We start from the raw sequence: 19,424 nt of genomic DNA on the forward strand, positions 1-19,424 counted from the left end.
ATAATAAAGGTGATATGTGCACACCTGCAAAAATCGTTAAATGTCATACTTGTAGTAGTAAAGGCCGCCCCCATGGCACTAAGCTCTAATAAAGCGGTGTAATCACATTACAATGTCATCATTTGTTATGTGGTTGAAGGCTGGAAGGTTTCCCTGTCTCCAATCATGAGAGAAGGTGTGAGACTGTTCTACTTGGCTGCATTTTCCTTCTTCTCAATCCTTCTCACCCTCTTGTCTCTTGCAGAGATCTTCCTCAGTACGGACACAAGCAGTGGCAGTCCTACTTCGGCCGCACCTTTGACGTCTACACCAAGCTGTGGAAGTTTCAGCAGCAGCACAGGTCAGCTGGTCACTGACTGCTCTGTTCTCTCTGACACATTTTCCCAGATAGACAAAACATTTTTTTTACACATTTTCCCAGACGTTTGAGCCTAGTGGATGAGATGGAGAAATCTGTTGGCTTAAACATTCATTTTAAAAGCAGCATTGCTTCTTTTTTGTCTGTTCTTTCTTGGGAGCAGGCAGGTCCTGGACAATCGGTATGGCCTGAAGAGATGGCAGATAGGGGAGGTGGCGTCCAAAATAGGCCAGCTGTACTACCACTACTAGTAAGGTTCCTCCAACTGCACGTGCTCACACACACAGACTGTCACATATCCTTATCGTTCATGTCCTGGAACATTTTGTTGGTCTGATCTGTGCTTTAACTCTGGTAACTTGTGTGAAAACAATTCCTGGTTCAAGAAATTGATGGTACTTGATGGAGAGGTTGGTCCAGTATCTAGGATCTAGGAGTGGGCCCGACTCTAAATCCGTTATTCGGATGTGCACAAAAAGTGAAATTGGGAAAATAATTCTGAAACATTTAGTATTTGCTGCCATTTGTAGCTATTTAGTTGCTATATGCAGCACTGTTTGTGTGCACCTGTGAATTAAGCAATATAAAAGGTACAATGACTAAAAACAAGAGGAAAATCTTGTCAACTAAAATGACTTACTTTTTTGGGATTAAAACTAATATGTTTGGCATAACTGAATTTTGGAAAGGATGACTAAAACAAAAACAAAAAAACAGGTGGCAAAATAAATACCTAAGTATCATGTGATCCAATGTGGTGGTGTGAGGTTCGTAGATTATTCTTTTTTTTACGATATAAAACCAAGCTGACATGCAGAATTTGTGTTTCCTAAAGTGTTCTTTAAGTGTTTTAAGTTGATCAAATTTCTTTCGTTCGTAATACACTTATTCAGGAACTACCAAGGGTACCAGTGTCACACTCAATACAGAGTGTTCTTGGCACACCATTTTCTCTTTTTGTGTTGTAGTCTTCGTACCTCAGAAACAAGTTACCTGAATGAGGCCTTCTCGTTCTACTCGGCCATCCGTCAGCGGTCCTACTACTATCAGGTCAACAAAGAGGATAGGTGAGTGCCAACGCATGGCATTTTATTGATATTTAAGAGATTAGTTTGAGCACTCTGAACATGCCGTCTGGCTTCCATTCAGTTTTCGTCCCAGGAGGTTAATGCTTGCCAGAGGCTGTTGTAACATAGCAAAACAACTGAACTATGCACTTTAAAAGCGGCCTGGGTCAATTGAATACAGACAAGGTATGGATATACCTTTTGTATTTGGAGTGAAGTATCCCTGACTGTCAGACAACTTAACAATAATGCAAAAATACATATGAGTAAAGGGTAGTTTATATACGTGCAATTTCTGTGATAAAAAATATATTCTTTAATCCTCAGCACATTACTTTTTTCAACATGTTCAAGTGCTTTTGAAGTCTGAACAACTCTTCAACCAATGAGATTTTAGCTAGCAAACTAACATTGCTAATAACTTAGCAAGCTTGCTAATGTTGGCAATGTGGTCAAACTAGCTACATTGTCAAACTAGCTACATGATTAAGGCTGTAAAGGGCTTTGTTTCATTACCTTCAGGTTGAAAAGGTGAGAAGTCAGTGATGAAACATGTCAACTCGTAGATTAAAATTCTGAGTTTCCCACTTGTTACTCCGACTTGGACCGTCATTCAGCTATATTAGAGTTGGACAGTTGTATTTCCGACAGCACTTGTGTGCACATTTTTAGCCACCTAATTATTATCTGTTTGCGGCTGAACCAGGTGAACGTAGTAATGGGTTAGCTGGCTTGCTAACATTATTATATATTTTTTTAAATGACATTTTTCAAACCCCAGCTAAACGAGCTGGGAAAGGTGGGTGATTTAGCGAGCAGCGAGGAGCAACATTCCACATGGGGATAATGATAGAAGTTTATTTTTATGATATTTGTTGAAGGTGTTTATGGTAGACTGAGACAAAATACATAATCACAATTAACAAAATTGTTGTGAATGTTCCAACAGCTACATTTTATTTTGTGCTGCTGGAACAAAACACATGAACATTTTACTCTGTGTGTGTTTGTGCTTGCCAGGGATAGATTGTAACACAACTTTTCTTTCTTCCATTGTCTTCCCCCTCCTGTTAGGCCTGAGTTGGTAGTGAAGAAGCTTCGGTATTATGCCCGCTACATAGTAGTCTGTTTACTTCTGAACAAGATGGACCTAGTGAAGGTGCTGGTCAAGGTAAGAAATCTGAGGATAAACAAACGATTACCAGCGGTAGTTCTCAATCTCATTAGTATTTATTTACTTTTTGTTGTATTTTATTATTGGAGTTTATAAAGTGGAGTGCAGAAGTTTCAGCCTGAAAATGTTTAATTTGGTTACTCTTACAAAAATACATATATTTAACTTGCATGCATGAGTGTGTTGTGTATAGTGTGTATAACATGGGTCTACCCTCCTGCAGGAGCTGTCAGAGGAAATCGAGGACTATACACAGCGCTTCAACACAGAAGATCAGTTAGAATGGAATCTTGTCTTACAAGAGGTGGCAGCTTTTGTGGAGGTCAGATTCCAAATCGGTTGTGTGGTTATATTGATATTGTGCCTTTGAGGTTGTGCCTTTTTACAATTGATTTAGTTCTGTCCTTGAGCTGTTCTTGTCTATTAATGTTCTTTCATGTTTTGTGTGGACCCCAGAAAGAGTAGCTGCTGCTTTCGCAACGGCTAATGGGGATCCTAATAAAATACTAAAGAATAACTTGACTGTATATAAAGGATCACTGCAGGAATGTTTTACTCACTAATGATTGGCAGTTAACCCTCTAGAGTAAATTTGCATTGGCTGCGTCTCAATCCACCTCATCTGTTGATGTCACCCTTCCGCATATGCGGTGAACGGTGGCAGAGCTAGAGCGGTGTTTGTCAGACCATGAGACATCCCGAAAATCAGTCTACTCACAAAACGTTGGTAGCGTCTGAACAGTTTGACCTACAAACTTCATGGAAAGATGAGACTAATGAACACGATAGTTCTCCATTTTGCTCCATGACCTCCACAAGTCTCACGTGACTCGTCTGAAGTCGGTACAGCCGATCTGCCAACTTCGGTCTGTAGCGTCCAAACCGTTTGGGCTACACTCTATGACCCCTCTGTGGAAAGGCGAGTCTCTCACGGACATGTATATTTCAGTTGTTTTGCACTAGGAAGCTTACAAGAATAGTCTGAAGATAGCCGGGTACCAGTTTTAAAAAATGAATGAAAACATACACTACCGTTCAAAAGTTTGGGGTCACTTAAAAATGTCCTTGTTTTTGAAAAGCACATTTGTTTGTCCATTTTTAAAATATCAAATTGATCAGAAATACAGTGTAGACAGTGTTAATGTTCTAAATGACTATTGTAGCTGGAAACTTTATGGAATATCTACATGGGTGTACAGAGTCCCATTATCAGAAGCAATAAAGAAGCAGTAAAACTGTCCTCCTTTAGACTAGTTGAGTATCTGGAGCATCAGCATTTGTGGGTTCGATTACAGGCTCAACATGGCCAGAAACAAATAACTTTCTTCTGAAACTTGTCAGTCTATTCTTGTTCTGAGAAATGAAGGCTATTGCATGTGAGAAATTGCTGAGAAACTGAAGATATTGTACAACGCTGTGTACTACTCCGTTCACAGAACCAGAATAGAAAGAGGAGTGGGAGGCCCCGGTGCACAACTGAGCGAGAGGACAAGTACATTAGAGTGTCTAGTTTGAGAAACAGACACCTCACAAGTTCTCAACTGGCAGTTTCATTAAATAGTACCTGCAAAACACCAGTCTCAACGTCAACAGTGAAGAGTTGACTCCGGGATGCTGGCCTAGGCAGAGTTCCTCTGTCCAGTGTCTAGAATCAACTAGTCCAAAGAAGGACAGTTTTATTGCTTCTATAATGAGCACAACACTTTACTGCTAACATAATTGCAAAAGGGTTTTAACAATGTCTACAGTGTATTTCTTAGAAATTTTTTGTCCATTAAAATAACATGAAATTGATAAGTGACCCCAAACTTTTTTGAATGGTAGAGTATATGGAGAAACTAGTTCAGTGTCTAAAATAAGGGTTGGCAAAAAAGTAAGAGTCCTGATCTTTTGTATATCTCTCAGATACAGGACAGACACTTCCTTTACATTTTTTGGGGGACTATCTGTTATACCATGACGCTGTTATGCATTGCTATGGGCTAATAGTAAGCTTTAAAAAACAAACTTTTGTTTTTACCTTATGGAGTTCTGAAATTTCAAATCAAACAGCTAAATGATCCTTGGTATGACCATATGTTCACTTAGTAGAACCCCCACATACGTAGACTCTTAAAGATTTGAAAGGGATACTTCGGGATTTTGGTAATGAAGCCCTTCATCTACTTTTCCAGAGTCAGATGAAAAACTCATGGGTAACATTTTTATGTCTACATCCAGTAGGAAGGTATGCGTGTATGTTATCAGTTTCCCTAGACTTCAAATCATTGCGCTAACACTAGTTAGCAACTTCCTTTAAACTGGATGCAGAGACATAAAAATGGTATCCACGAGTTCATCTGACTCTGGGGAAGTAGAGTAAGAGCTTCATTGCCAAATGGACCCTTATAATGGACATTCTATATGCTATTTCATAAAGATTCTCAGTAACCTTTTGCAGTCTTGAGAGAAATGATCAGCTTTGAGGATGGGTTTGGCTAATGTCCTTATAAGCAAAGGTTTAGATTTTTACAATATTGGTATGAACTTACTGTATCCCGTCACGATCTCTTGATTACTTTTATCTTTCTGTGCCTACTGCCAATTTCCTACTACAAAAGGGGGAAATGTCATAACTTATGAATGAAAGATATATCAACACTTAAAGGAGGCTTCCACGAGTCTTACTGAAGTACTGTCATGTAATTCATTCAGGATTATGGGGTTGAAATTATCATTGTGTATTTATGTCAAGCTGTGATATTTTGTGTGAAAGATTTTACATACCACAAAAGTGTTACTAGAATGGTGTGCACAATGGAGTTGAAGTGAAGCTATGAATGTTGTGTTTCTGTGAGCAGGCAGACCCAGTGGTGGTGCTGAACGATGAAAATACTGTGGTCTTCACATCCAATCGGCTACAGGAGGGGGGCGTGCCTCAGTTGGAACAGGGAATGGTAGTTGGCCAGCTTACCCTGGCAGATGCACTAATCATTGGAAACTGCAACAACCAGGTGTGTGAACACAGATTCTAGTCTAAAGTGCAGCTCTAAAACAACCTCTTGACCAGGCTGGGGACACACATTCTAAACTATAATAATTTGTGTTTGTCAGGTCAAATTCAGTGAGCTAACCATCGATATGTTCCGCATACTCCAAGCTTTGGAGCGGGAACCAGTCAACCTGGCTACTACAACTTCTAAACCTGGAACATTGGTGAGGGGGAATACTGGAAACGCATCTTACACTGTGTTATAAACAACAACATAGACAGAATATTGCAAATGTAAAAGTCCCGAATGTGATATGGGAGAAGGGCAGCGCCGGAAACCCTACATGAAACCTGTCCTGTAAACAGCTGCTTACTCCGTTTCTTCCTTCACAGGCCCTTACCCCATGTCTTCCTTCACAGGAACCCAGCGAGAAGCCAGCCAAGAGAGAGAACCCTCACAAGTACTTGCTGTACAAGCCAACGTTCAGCCAGCTCTACACCTTCTTGTCTGCCTCCTTTAAGGTCAGTCTCCAACTGTCTCCCCGATGTGTCGGTCTTCACAAATCACCTGTGAGAAAGACCCGATTGCGTGACGGTTAACAAAATTTCATGACCGCCACAGTCCTAGTCCTACCCAATTAAAACGCTGAACAGGAAGAAATCTACATCCTGTTCTAGAGTACATCCTAATGGAATCCCATCAGAATTGTATAAAATATCAATAAAATGTATATTTTAATACATTAATGATTTTTGGATGGTATTGGCTGATTTTAGGTGTTGTTTTGTAGGAGTTGCCAGCGAACAGTGTGCTGCTCGTCTATCTTTCAGCTACTGGAGTCTTCCCTACCGGACGCTTGGATTATGAGGGTACACCCCCTTAAATTCTGTAAACGCACACACACTGACTAGTTCATACACTGGTCACGTTCTTGCAGCAGGAGCTGAAATTCATCTGATAACGTATTCAAAAAATGTGATTGATTTTCTATTAGGACCATATGACTTTGGAGGAGTTCTCACCAACACAAACCGTGATGTGGTGAACGGGGAGACTGTACAGAAAAGGAACCAAGCCCAAAAAGAGATGCACTGGTAAGGAACAGGCTCTGGCAGTATTGGTGTTTAAAAAGTTACTTAGAACTTCTTGCACAGCCCACTTTATTTATTAACACACTCTACAATATTCGCCCAAATTGTTTGTAATGTGTGTGTGTACATGCAATTACTGTTGACTCCTGTATGCCTTAGCCTTCACCCTGGGGACTTGTTCCCTTTCACCCGGAAGCCTCTTTTTGTCATTGTGGACTCTTCCAACAGCACAGCCTATAAGGTTGGTGAGAATTACATTAATCACAATTACACCTTTTTTGGGTTAAGAGAAGGATAATGATAACTTTGAGGTGCTTTTCATACATTGCTAAAACACTCAACTTTGATTGATGGTAGTTCCCTGGATTTTCATCATTATTTTACTGAACAATAATATAAACGCAACAATTTCAACGTTTTTACTGAGTTACAGTTCATGAGTGGCGCAGCGGTCTAAGGCACTGCATCTCAGTGCTAGAGGTGTCACTGTTTTGATTCCAGGCTGTATCACAACCGGCAGTGATTCGTGTCCCATAGGGTGGCGCTCAATTGGGCTTGGTCGGGGTAGGCCGTCATTGTAAATAAGAATTTGTTCGTAACTGACTTAATTAATAATGAAATAAAAATATTAGGAAATAAGTCAATTGAAATAAAATCATTAGGCCCTAATCTATGGATTTCATGTGACTGGACAGGGGTGCAGTCATGGCTGGGCCTTGAAGCCAGGCCCAGCCAATCCCCACAAAAGTGCTTTATTGCAGACAGAAATACTCCTCACTACCCCCCCCCCCTCCAATTTTAAGATGCATTTAAGGAAAAGTGGACTATTCCTTTTGGGAATTCAGTCTGGCGTGATTCTTACTAACGCTAATATTAATGCCTTGTATCTCCATGTAGAATTTCACCAATCTCTTTGGTCAGCCGCTGGTGTGCCTGCTATCTCCCACAGTCTATCCAAAGAGCATGCAAGGTTAGTTTGTCACTATTATTATAGTTTTTACGCCTCTGTACTCCTCTTAATTAGCGTGTTACAGGCAACCGTCAATTACTTTCAATGTTGAAGTCGGCAATTACACTATGCCATACTCTTTAACTATTCTAGAAAATAGCTCTTAGAGCTTGTCAGTTAATTCTCAAATGCGTTGGCCACTTGATACCAGCCATTGTACTCATTTAGGCCGTTTTGTGGCTGATTATTTTCCATTGGATTCTGCAATTATTTGAATTCATTTTATTAATTGGTTTAGAAATGTGTGGGCAGAATAAGCCACGTAAGATGAGACATTGTTTTTGTGGGTGTTCTGAGAAACTGTTCTATGAATGTCTCTCAAACTGGTCTCCTTCTCTCAGACCAGTCTCAGCGCGGCAGCCTCTTCACACTCTTCCTGTACTGCCCCCTTCTGGCTTTCTTGTCAGTGTGTGGCCTGAGCAGCCTGCGCCAAGGATTGTGGGAGAAGGCCGAGGAGTTTCTACACAAGGTGTACCGTGACATCGGCCAGATGATTACACGCTCACAAGCTATAGGTATGTTTTGTGTTTTTTGGAGAGAGAAAAAATAGATTTTAAGTGCAAATATCACAACCATAATGGTGGTATTTCTCCTTCACAGACCAAGCCTTTCTACAGTTCTACGGTGATGAGTTCCTCCGATTGTTACTGATCCGCTTTGTGTTTTGCTCGGCTACACTGAGACTGCACAAGCTCTTCCGGGTAAATCAGTTTTATTGTGCCCTTAGTACTGAGTTACATCTCCCATAGTTATTCATTGTAGTTACGGTAATTAGGGGGTCAAATGTAATGTCCCTTCTCTGTCTGTCTGCCTTTTGCAGGAGTCCAGGAGCTTCCCGGAATCGTACCCTCAGCTACCCAAACAGGACACGGTGGAGAGCAGCCTCCTGCAGAAGCACGTTCTGGAGCTGGCCGCCATGTTGGATGTGCGGAGCCTCTTTTGGGACGGAACGCTGGACGTGAACTACTAACCTTCAGCTGCCCAGCTCGTCACCACCACTATACAAACGCATACCACCGCTATACGCATTCGCACAAGGGAGAGTCCTCATCTTTGAGGTAATTAAGTTACTGGTTGAACACACTGCAATAGTGTCTGTTTCTTTTTAACCCAAGATCCCCTTATTTCCCCTACCTAATTTACTTTACCCTATCGGCTATACTTATTTTAAGTACATTCATACAGCTACTTGTGGAAGTCAACTATGTACAATGCAAACATGAACAAGTTACCTAGCTACTTATATCCACATGAGCTGAGCATGTACTACCATGTTGTTACTATATAAAAAAAGCACTCAAATGAACACATGGTGCAGCTATTTTGGTGGCAGGAGGACACGTGAAGCTATCGATGGCTTTAACACTTAAAAAGACAGAAAATAAATTAACATAGTTTTACGACAGCACTGCCTGCAATGGGTTCTAGATGGATGCTTCCAGCTATCTGAACTGCAAATGAACTTCAATGCAAGCTGTAGGGAAGTCTCCTCTTCTGTGCATGGGTAGATGTGTTGGCCAAGTTTACTGGATGTAGGGTTTAGAGTGAGACTAACCTCCATATTTGTTTACCCAAATAGATCTGCTGGTTTTAACACATCTAATTCTAATGTAATTGCCTGGAGGTTGCTTTTTTTGTTTAGTTTCAGTAGTCTGTTCTGGGTAAAGTAACAGAGTGCCTGCCTATGCAGACCCTCATGAACAGTTTAGCCCTGTTCAGAAACAACCACTTTCTCCTACCCTCTAGGCACCAGCTCTGACCCGTTTAGATACCAGCTCCTAACATCTAGGTACTAACATACGGTGGCGGTGTCAGCGGCTCTGAATGATCTGCAAACATATCCGCTCATTTAGTGCAGTGACTGAGCAAGCGGGAGGTCGCTAATCTATTTTCACTGTCTATTACTCCTTGTATCAGAGCAAGTTTTCGGATAGGGTTTACCGCGGGTATATGTGTAGGCACCCTGCAGGTACACAGCTGCCCAGCCCCTCACAGGCCAATCAAAATAGATAAATAGACACATCTCTCCCAATCTTCTGCTTTTTCAAAGAAATCACTTGAGGAACCAGGGTAACACTCCTTCTGGGGTGGATCTTTTAAAAGATTTAGCTTTGACCTTGATTGGCAGCATATCATTGGCTGCATATCTTTTGAGACATTGTAGGGATGGAAAAGGCCTCTCTATGCTGTAGCCTATATGTTTTGGGGGTTGCATCCCATGGCAATTATAGTCTTACGTATTCTCTACTTAACCGGCTTTCTCCTGACCAGTTCTTTCAGACCAGTGGGGATTAAGGAAATTAGGTAAAGGGGGTAGATTCTGAGATTCACCCCTCCTGATTCAACAACTATTGGTTTCTGGAAATGTAGGACTTTGAGAGGCCCTGTGTCATTCATTATAACTAAGCCCACATAATGGCATTCCTCTGTCTTAGGCATGATGGTTTACTGGAGAGAGCTCATGCTGCTGTTTCTCTTTCTTTGCATGTCTTATCAGTATTCTTGTCCATAGAGTTTACTCTGTCGAGTTCATGTTAGTCTGTTTGCAGGTCAGTTCCAGCGTTAGCCGTCTAGTGAGTGCCCTGCATGGCAGCAAGCGTCATCTAATTTCCTTATATTGATGGGGGCTTGAAGCAATGGAACCGGGTAGTGCTGAAACTGACTCCTGGCAACCATTTTTAAGTACATGTGTGTGGTGATGAACAAAAATAGCCAAATCATTTTGTTTTTTGTATTTACTGAGAGAGAAAAAATGAATTTCAAAAGTAAGAAATCACAATTTTAAATGTATATTTATGTTTAATTGAAAATAACAGTATGTGATACAGAGAGATGTTTGGTCTTTAGTACGTATGTTGAATTGTTAATTGTAGAAGCTGTGAAAAATATATGCAGTTGGCACAGCAATTTTAATGAATGAACTGCACATTGTTCCCCCAAACCCCCCCATCAGTTGTTTTGGTCAAATTCAGCCAGCATACATTCCAAGGACATGGAGAGAGTCGGGGAAACTGGCACGGTTCTCCCTATTGAAACTAACAAAAGTGGACCATTTCAACATGGGAAATACTATTCCCCATGGCAATTATAATCATATTTTGTTTATTTGTTGACAATGATAATATGATTAATAATGATGATAAAACAATAGTAGCCTTGCACTTTACTGTATTGAATTATGACCTAATCTTATTTGTCGTGCTGTCAGTATAAAGGCATGCCAGAGAACGTCCAATCCATTATTCCCTATGCCACCCCACGATCATTGTAATACACATTTAGATATTTGATGTTTTTGTCAATGACAATGGACAAGAACACTGTCCATATTTTTTGTAAAAACCTTAATTGTTGTGATATATGATGTTATCTGTGTTATTTCATTAGAGCATGCATGTCTGTCCATGTTTGGGATGGCAGCACAGGGCATGATCATCCAGATCACACAAGACTAGCATCCTAGCTCACTGGGAAGCACAAGCTAGTGCAACGAGCTACACTACCGTAGCTCATCTTCTCTTCACTTAGGGGACCCACTTTCATAGAAATGTATATCTACAAAGCCTCTGTGGACTGTTTCATTCAAACTGCCTTTTGGTTTTATCCAGTTTTTTTTTCTTCAAGCACATCATGACCGCGGCGTCACAGTCCAATTTTTAATTGCCACCATTTTTATGGACCACTCCAATTTCCATAAGAGTTATCACTGCCAAAACAAGTTGACTGATGAGCTTTCAGGGAAGGCCATGAAGAATTACTGTCCAGTTGAGCATATCACCCATGTTTTCTTGGACTATCCTTGATTCATGAATTTACAAACATGACGAAGTCCTCAAGGGAAGAGGAAAAGACGGAGCACCCATACTTAACTGATTCAAAAAGGTTGCGAGTTGACGCATTGTGACCGTGTCATATCATACACTGTGAATTGTATGCAGTAAAACCATTTTGGGACATGTTTTCCTGCTTTGTCTTTGGGCCTTTGTTTACAGCCCGTTGTAATCTCGTGGTGACTTTACTCTCCTCCATGTAGTGTGTTATTGTGCATTGTAGTTAGGAGCAAGAGGGGAACAAAAAGCACTCCTATTCTTATAGAAAAGTGTCAAAGCTTCCTGTGCAAACTGAAGTGAAGCTGCCCCTTTACCGTGTATCCCCAACCCAAAATAGGTCTTACTAGTGAGGATAGTACAGTATATGGAAAGTACATATGATATTTATGCATAATGACAAAGCCCTAGACACCATTTATTTATGTTATAATACTTGTAAATTGTGACAGGATGTGGCTGACCTCTTTCCCCTGTTGGCATGTAGTTGAAGCCCCTAATAAGGTGAAATGTTGAGAAACAAAGGAATGTCCATTCTATAAATTACGTATCTATTATTTGAAAGTCATGTCAATTCTGTGCAATACATTTCTATCTGCAATGCTTTGAACGTTTCGCACCATTTGGATAAGCCCTAGATGAGTAACACAATGATATGGAACAAAAATGTATTTAAGTATGAACATTAATTTCTTGGGCCTAAATCTAAAATGTTACTTTGAGAGTAAGGGTGTTCTTTCTACCGGTTCCTACTGTTGTGGGAGGGAACGATTTCAAAGTGATATATTGGTCGGAATACTCTTTCTTTATAAGTTAAGGGTTTCTAGAGATGCTAGTTAAACATTATTTGGCATTCTTTGTTTATATCCTTTAAACGGTTCTGTCCCATTTGTTGCCAATTATATTTGATGTTAAGTATGAAGGAAAAATAAGTTGACCAAAACATGCAAGCTTTTTTGAATGCTTTAAGAAAATTAAAAGTTTGACTGTTTTGTTTTAATTTGTGAGATGTATTGTCTTTATTGAATAATCTATTGTTTAAAATGTATTTTATATAGGTGATTGCTTTGACTCCTCAAAAGAAAAGACCTGTTACAAAAGCATCACTCAAACATTTATTTCACACACAATCAACAATACAGTAGGCATAGGCAAGATATCAAGAGATGCCTTTGGACTGAAGACATTAACAATGTGGAAAATGCCCCTGAATGAATTTAGACACCACTCCAATTTTAAGATTTTTTTCTAACCAAAACCAATGTCCCTCACTTATTAGCATGCTATCAAAAGGGAAAAAGTATTTACTGTGTTACAATGGTCTCTTTTTGGATGGTCTTCAGTTGTTGCTGAAAGCATAATTAAGTAATCTGATTTAAAGAATTTACCTGTTATGTCTATTACAATTAGACACCTAGCTTGTGGGGGCATTGGTTCATTCCCTGGGTGGCTGTAAGGTGTACTTGTTTAAAACCCTGTATGAAGAGATGTCACTTGGAGCTTAACTTTTATAGCTACTTAACCAGAAATGTTCAAGGGTTCTATTCAATCCATATCGCGGAAGTTCAGTGTGATTTAAAGGCAATGTTCCCGTGTCAGCAGAGACTACATTCATGGTAAATGCAGCTTGTCGGCTCAATTGAAAATGACCTTTACTGCCGCCAACACTGCTTGACCTTTTTTTAATATAAATTCAACCTTGCCTCCTGATAGGTCCAGACTTTTTAAATTGATAGTTCGTATACCCTAGCCCCTCCCTACTGGTTTCCACTTTACCTTCCGCTAGACCAAAATCGGAATCCTCACAGCTCTCCAAGTGCATATGACAGAGTTACTGAAAACTCCTTTGTGCTTGCATAGCTAATCCTATTAAAAACAAAAATATATACTATTTGGATGAGGTGTTTCTCTGGAACTTGTTTGTAGATTCACACGTACCATTGTGTTCAATCTGAACAGGAATACAGGTTCCACAGCCAAATTCACCTGCAGACTAGAGGGCAAATGACAAGGACACTTGTTCCCAGTTAAGATGATCCATGAGTTTTATTGCAGCAGGCACTTTACAATGAAATCCCCCACCCACCAATTAATTGAATTCAAAGAATCTGTCTCTTTATATTAAATGTACTTTTGTCTGTACAAAACTGACAATGAGAAAAACGTAAATCTAAATATTCAACACTGTGAGCCGAAGGACATACTCGCAAGCTCACACAACACACACACACACAGGTATAAAGGTACCAAGTAACAGTTGATGCACAGCCTTTTATCTGCCATGTTCATGTCATTAGGGAAACTCTTTTCCTTCCCCCACCCTCAGAAACATGCTGATACTTATGAATATTAGAAAGAAATGCAATGGCAAAAGAACGACAAACTCGTGATTAGGTCAAAATGATAATCCTATACATGAACAAATATCAATTTCCTTAGTTACAGCTAAATATTTTCTAACAGAAAATAATGTTCCCTTTGTTTTTTTTGTCTTTAACTTATGTCGTGTAAGGGTTTTTATTCTCAGGAAGAAATGTATTGTGGTAATAAGCTACTTTCCCTTATACAGAAGGCAGTCAATCCTCTTGTCAGTGGTCATGCAGGAGATGCTCCATGTGATAAAGCACGTCCCCTCAAACTGTCTTTCGGGCGGTCAGAACTCTTACGATTGACCCTAAGCCCCCAACTGCGAAAGCCTGAGTGAAAAAAAACAAGGGGAAGAGACAAATGAACAAATATCATGCACACATGATAAATTAGGTCAGGGATGGGCAACTGATGGGGGTGGGTGCCACATCTGAATTCATGAGGGGCCACAGTTGCTCGTGGGTGTGTATACCCCCCATCACATTGTAAGAAACTTTTTAGCAGCCCCCCTCTTGACAGCTGAGAGAAAATGTTGCCGTTTTAAAGCCAGTTTGCCGGAGAGACAATTTAGCAAATTTATAACAAGTTTCATGCAATTCAAATATTGTAATGGGACGAAGGGGAAAATGTGCTGTTTTATAGCTAATTGTCTGCAATTCTACACATTTTGCTCTACAGTGGAGAGAAATGTTTACTGTTTTTAATATATCTGAGTGAGACTGACTAACAAAATCAATTTGGGCTCCCCGGGCCAGTAATTCAATCAAGATGGCTAGCCGCTAGACCAATCCAAAGACGTTTTGCTTGAGTGACAAACTGCTGATGCACAACTAAACTTCAACTTCAGAGGGCCTTCAAAGAGGTGACACCAATATACCATGGTGGCACCAGTTACCCATACCTGTATTAGGTGGCTTAGAGTTTAAAGTTCAGAGAGCTTTCACACCTTTTCGTGCCACTGTAGGAGAATGGCACTGCTATTGTCAGAGGGCTTCTCAAAGCCTCTATATATGTACTTCATAAGCAGGTCCACCCCGCTTCTGTCTAGCGACTTGACAGCTGGCTCGATATCACTGGACTTGAATGACGTCAACACTCTCAGCACTATTGCCAGAGCCCTTTCCTGAAAGACAGAGCGAGAGAAAAGGGAGAGAGCATGTTAAAGGAAGTTATTTACAACTGCAGATTGCCACGAGAGAGGCAACATTTTATGGATACTTGCTAAGCCTCTCCTGCCATGTTATGGATGCCACATTGCTTGCTTAGTGAGTACCACTTCCACCTAATTCGGCTCATGCCTGGATTGAACTCGGGACCGCCCTACTTGACAACATTCCAATGGTTTGAGCCACAAGGAAAAGTACCAAGCAACATTTCAAGCTAGCTGTGGAGTGAGCTTATGGTATGTTCTTAACTCTGTAATACTAGTATTCTAGACCAATGCCAATATTGACAAAAGGAGCTTCCCACAAAGCAAGAGTACAATTTCAGATTTGATGCACATCTTGGCCCATTACCTTTATTGCTGGATTCTTAGTGTTGACAGGAGGGTTCCGGAGAGCAATGTGAAAAGCTGTCATCATGTCGCCTGTGCACTACAGTCGGTTAAGGAATTGAATACTTCCTATTGCCATATCCTAAATAGGTTTAAGGGGCAGGAGCACAATGCATCTCCACAAGCAAATGTTTTTCCACCAACAAACAGACCGATATCAGGGAGGGTTTTGATGGCAGCATCCAATGTGAGATCTCTTTCCGGAGGGCACACAGTGTGGTGAAATCTGAATGTATTGCACTGTTTTTAAAATTATATAAACTGCCTTAATGTTGCTGTACCCCTGGAAGAATAGCTGCTGTCTTGGCAGCTAATGGGGATCCATAATGAAATACAAATACCTTAGGCTGCATTTACACAGCCAGCTCAATTATTATATTTTTCCTGGAATTGGTCTTTCGTCAGATCTTTTTCAGAGCTGATCTGATTGGTCAAAAGATCAGAGTTGGGCTGCCTTTGTAAAACGCAGGCATAGAGGTGTCCGATCACACACAGCCAGTTTTATCTCACCTGACCAGACCAACCATATTCCCTTCAAATGGAGCAGGATGACGCAGAGCGATGGATAGCTATACCACTTGACAAGGTGGTGGGGGAGGGTATATATATTTAAGCAACTCCTGACCTGAATGCGTCTCACTCGAAATAAGGCCCTTATTAAGGGGGACCATGTTGACCCTACTGACACTGATACTCCTGCCTCACCCAAATCAAATGGCTCAGTGATTCCCCCATCGATACTAGAGCAACTGCTTGTACTTTGCATGCTAGTTATAGCCAATTATGTTTAGACGTAACTACCAAGCTGACAAAAAGTTAGGACTTCCAAGAGTCTCGGGTTTAGATAGCCCTGGTCTGGACCAGAGTTAAGGACGGTTCAGCCAGGGATAGCCTCCATTGGCTAGTTAGCCAACAACCTAAAACGACACATTTACACAACATCAACTAAGCTAACTTGCAAGATACGTTTGTCAGTACGAACACAAAATCAGCTGTTGGACATTTGGGTTTTTGAATGAAAAACAAAATCGCCGACGCGATCTGATAGCTAAATGTGCTAGCTTGCTATTTAACACGGGGGGCATGCGCATGAACGTAAAGGATATTGCCTGATGAGGTTGTCTATCTCCGCGCCGTCGGGTCCTTGATTGTCGACAGCCTCATCGTGATCATCCACGAATTTGTTCTCATCAAATTCATCTATGTCGAGTTTCCTGAATCGCGACGAAAGAGTGTTTTTCGCCATCGGAGCCACTTCGCTGGAGGAAATGTAGCTAGCAAGCCAGTCCTCCACGGCGCTGTTGTTGACTTGATGCGAGCGTAGGACAGTGTACTTGCCCTGTCGGTGCTATTGCTAGCAACCACAGTCTATGCAGATGTGACAATCTAACGGTGTTTTGATTGTAATTTATCTGCCAGTGTTACACAATCATTACTTTTCAACCAAATATCTAGCGAACTAGTTTGACACGCGATAGTGTTGTTGTCAGAATCATTTTCACCTACGTGAAGCCAGCAGCATAAACTGTCACTTCCGGGTCAAATATTAGAAAAATCCTTCACAATAAGTGTGCTGCCCTGAAACCAAATTGTATTGGCACACACACATGGTTAGCAGATGTTAATGCGAGTGTAGCGAAAAGCTTGCTTTGGAGTTCCGACCATGCAGTGATATCTAACAAGTAATCTAAGAATTTCACAACAACCTAGACACTTATTGAAAATAAGATATAAATGCCAAAAAAGCAGTACGGTTTACAGTACATCACTGTCATTATATATTATTCTAGTTATCAAGCTCAATACATTTGTAAAAAAACGATGTGATTTTTTTTTGTTTCAGTCCATTGGCCTTTCTGCCGCTTATATTCCTCTCATAGAGAATGATAGAGGCCTCTAGTGTCCAAAAGGCTATGTTATCAAGTGTAACGGATGTGAAACGGCTAGGTTAGTTAGCGGTGGTGCACGCTAAATAGCGTTTCAATCGGCGACGTCACTTGCTCTGAGACCTTGAAGTAGTGGTTCCCCTTGCTCTGCAAGGGCCGTGGTTTTTGTGGAGCGATGGGTGACGATGCTTCCAGGGTGACTGTTGTTGATGTGTGCAGAGGGTCCCTGGTTCGCGCCCGGGTATGGGTGAGGGGACATTTACATTACATTTACATTTAAGTCATTTGGCATACGCTCTTATCCAGAGCGACTTACAAATTGGTGAATTCACCTTCTGACATCCAGTGGAACAGCCACTTTACAATAGTGCATCTAAATCATTAAGGGGGGTGGTGAGAAGGATTACTTATCCTATCCTAGGTATTCCTTGAAGAGGTGGGGTTTCAGGTGTCTCCGGAAGGTGGTGATTGACTCCGCTGTCCTGGCGTCGTGAGGGAGTTTGTTCCACCATTGGGGGGCCAGAGCAGCGAACAGTTTTGACTGGGCTGAGCGGGAACTGTACTTCCTCAATGGTCTAAATTTATACTGTTACAGCAGCACCATTGAGGGCTTCCACCATTTTAATGTAGTCAGCTGGGTGGGACTAAAGGCTTCCCAGCCGAAACAATTTGGGAGAGTTTGAGACTATTTTGAGGAAGTGTATACTGACTACGGCGTCTCAAAATGGAAAAACAGTACTATTGCTGTTTTTTCTAGTTTTTCAAGCGACGCTCTTTTAAGGCAGTATGCGAGCACACTAGTTTGGTTCGGCTCGCCGAGTTTGGCTAGGCGCCAGTTGACCTGAAGCATGCTGACACCTTTACAACTTAATTGGCTGATCCCTCCTGGTGACCATGTTAGAGTCATGTCTAACGGGGTCATCGGGAGGGATCAGCCAATCGTGAAGAAGAAAATGTACCACTTCAAAATGTCTCAACGGCGCTGCCTATCCTGTCACAGACGCTACAGTATAGTAGCACAGATACAAAGATGAATCCTCTATTTATCTCTATGATTCCTGTAGTTCAATGGATGCTTTTGCTCTGGTTGGCTGTGAAGTTGAGGGATGGGGCTGTTGGGAAAATGTAGCATAAATTACCACTCTCAAATTCATATATTGCATTTTGAGATCAACTACATTAGTCTGACCGTGCAGAATCAATGATCTACAGATCATCTTGCAATCCAAACAGATTATTTTACATGCACTGATAGACAGAAATATAGGTCTATGGATGCAAGGACCTAGACCAACAGTCAAAAGAAAGGTGACAACCAAAAAATGAAAAGTGGTGTAAAACAACTGTAGCCTATCATTTTTGATATTACTAGGGTAAGACAGGACTGAACCACGTGTAACCTCATGTTTGAGGGGATACATCTGAGCAAGGTGCTGTGTAGATTCACTAATGTTCACATAATGAGTTGAGGTGCTACATTTTTTTTTAATAAACTGGGGGATTCGAGCACTGAATGCTAATTGGCTGAAAGCCATGGTATATCAGACAGTGTACTATGACAAAAAGTACTATTTACTGTTCTAATTACATTGGTAACCAGTTTATAATATAATAAGGCACCTCGGGGGTTTTGGTATACGGCCAATATACCATGGCCAAGGGCTGTATCCATGTTGCGTCGTGCATAAGAACAGCCCTTAGCCATAGTATATTGGCTATATACTACCCCCCCACCTTATTGCATAAATATATCAGAGATTTGTCGCAGATTTTTCTCATTCGGTGGGGTTTTGCGACAGATGACATCATTTAATGGTGTATTGCCACCACCACCTGGACAGGGGTGAAACATTTGTCAAAGAAAGGTAATTTCATTAGAGGGAAGGGAGAAATAACATCAATCCACATAAACTACAAAAAAATATTTAACAAAATATATATATAGTATCAGTCAAAGTTTGGACACACCTACTCATTCAAGGGTTTTTCTTTATTTTTACTATTTTCTAGATTTTGATGTCTTCACTTATATTCTACAATCTAGAAAATAGTAAAAATAAAGAAAAACCCTTGAATGAGTAGGTGTGTCCAAACTTTGACTGGTACTATATATATAAT

General features: G+C 40.8%; 2 protein-coding genes across 4 annotated transcripts in view; one reads left to right on the forward strand and one right to left on the reverse strand.

Annotated features, from left to right (window-relative positions):
• scai (suppressor of cancer cell invasion) overlaps positions 1 to 12,498 on the forward strand; it is a 36,464-nt gene extending 23,966 nt beyond the window's left edge. For 2 of the 3 annotated variants that reach the window (XM_064943352.1, XM_064943350.1), the window contains 15 exons: positions 245 to 340; positions 522 to 608; positions 1,327 to 1,425; positions 2,500 to 2,596; positions 2,823 to 2,921; positions 5,440 to 5,592; positions 5,693 to 5,794; positions 5,964 to 6,092; positions 6,362 to 6,440; positions 6,566 to 6,665; positions 6,822 to 6,903; positions 7,560 to 7,632; positions 8,013 to 8,186; positions 8,272 to 8,372; positions 8,492 to 12,498. In XM_064943352.1, coding sequence (XP_064799424.1) covers positions 245 to 340; positions 522 to 608; positions 1,327 to 1,425; positions 2,500 to 2,596; positions 2,823 to 2,921; positions 5,440 to 5,592; positions 5,693 to 5,794; positions 5,964 to 6,092; positions 6,362 to 6,440; positions 6,566 to 6,665; positions 6,822 to 6,903; positions 7,560 to 7,632; positions 8,013 to 8,186; positions 8,272 to 8,372; positions 8,492 to 8,641 — 1,621 coding nt within the window. In that variant the 3' untranslated portion in view covers positions 8,642 to 12,498. The remainder of the gene's footprint in view (positions 1 to 244; positions 341 to 521; positions 609 to 1,326; positions 1,426 to 2,499; positions 2,597 to 2,822; positions 2,922 to 5,439; positions 5,593 to 5,692; positions 5,795 to 5,963; positions 6,093 to 6,361; positions 6,441 to 6,565; positions 6,666 to 6,821; positions 6,904 to 7,559; positions 7,633 to 8,012; positions 8,187 to 8,271; positions 8,373 to 8,491) is intronic. The other variant, XM_064943351.1, reaches the window with a different exon arrangement.
• Positions 12,499 to 13,515: 1,017 nt separating this feature from the next.
• LOC135518288 (actin-related protein 2/3 complex subunit 5-like protein) lies at positions 13,516 to 16,967 on the reverse strand. The gene is made up of 4 exons (XM_064943353.1): positions 16,526 to 16,967; positions 15,383 to 15,454; positions 14,812 to 14,988; positions 13,516 to 14,194 (listed from the first exon to the last, which is right to left on the reverse strand). Exons 1-4 carry the CDS (start codon positions 16,664 to 16,666, stop codon positions 14,132 to 14,134), a joined length of 453 nt encoding a protein of 150 aa, XP_064799425.1. The 5' UTR covers positions 16,667 to 16,967; the 3' UTR covers positions 13,516 to 14,131.
• Between the last annotated feature and the right edge of the window lie 2,457 nt (positions 16,968 to 19,424).

The sequence above is a fragment of the Oncorhynchus masou genome, chromosome 28 (genome assembly GCF_036934945.1).
Source record: "Oncorhynchus masou masou isolate Uvic2021 chromosome 28, UVic_Omas_1.1, whole genome shotgun sequence".
In the NCBI taxonomy this organism is placed as follows: Eukaryota; Metazoa; Chordata; class Actinopteri; order Salmoniformes; family Salmonidae; genus Oncorhynchus; species Oncorhynchus masou.

What these genes read in the sequence shown, in the direction of transcription:
- LOC135518288 (XM_064943353.1), bottom strand. Translation starts at nt 16,666, where the DNA reads ATGGCGAAAAACACTCTTTCGTCGCGATTCAGGAAACTCGACATAGAT. An exon ending in TAGACAACCTCATCAGGCAA is followed by an intron (nt 15,455 to 16,525) that starts TATCCTTTACGT and finishes CTGTAGTGCACA; the next exon opens with GGCGACATGATGACAGCTTT. An exon ending in CTAAGAATCCAGCAATAAAG is followed by an intron (nt 14,989 to 15,382) that starts GTAATGGGCCAA and finishes TCTGTCTTTCAG; the next exon opens with GAAAGGGCTCTGGCAATAGT.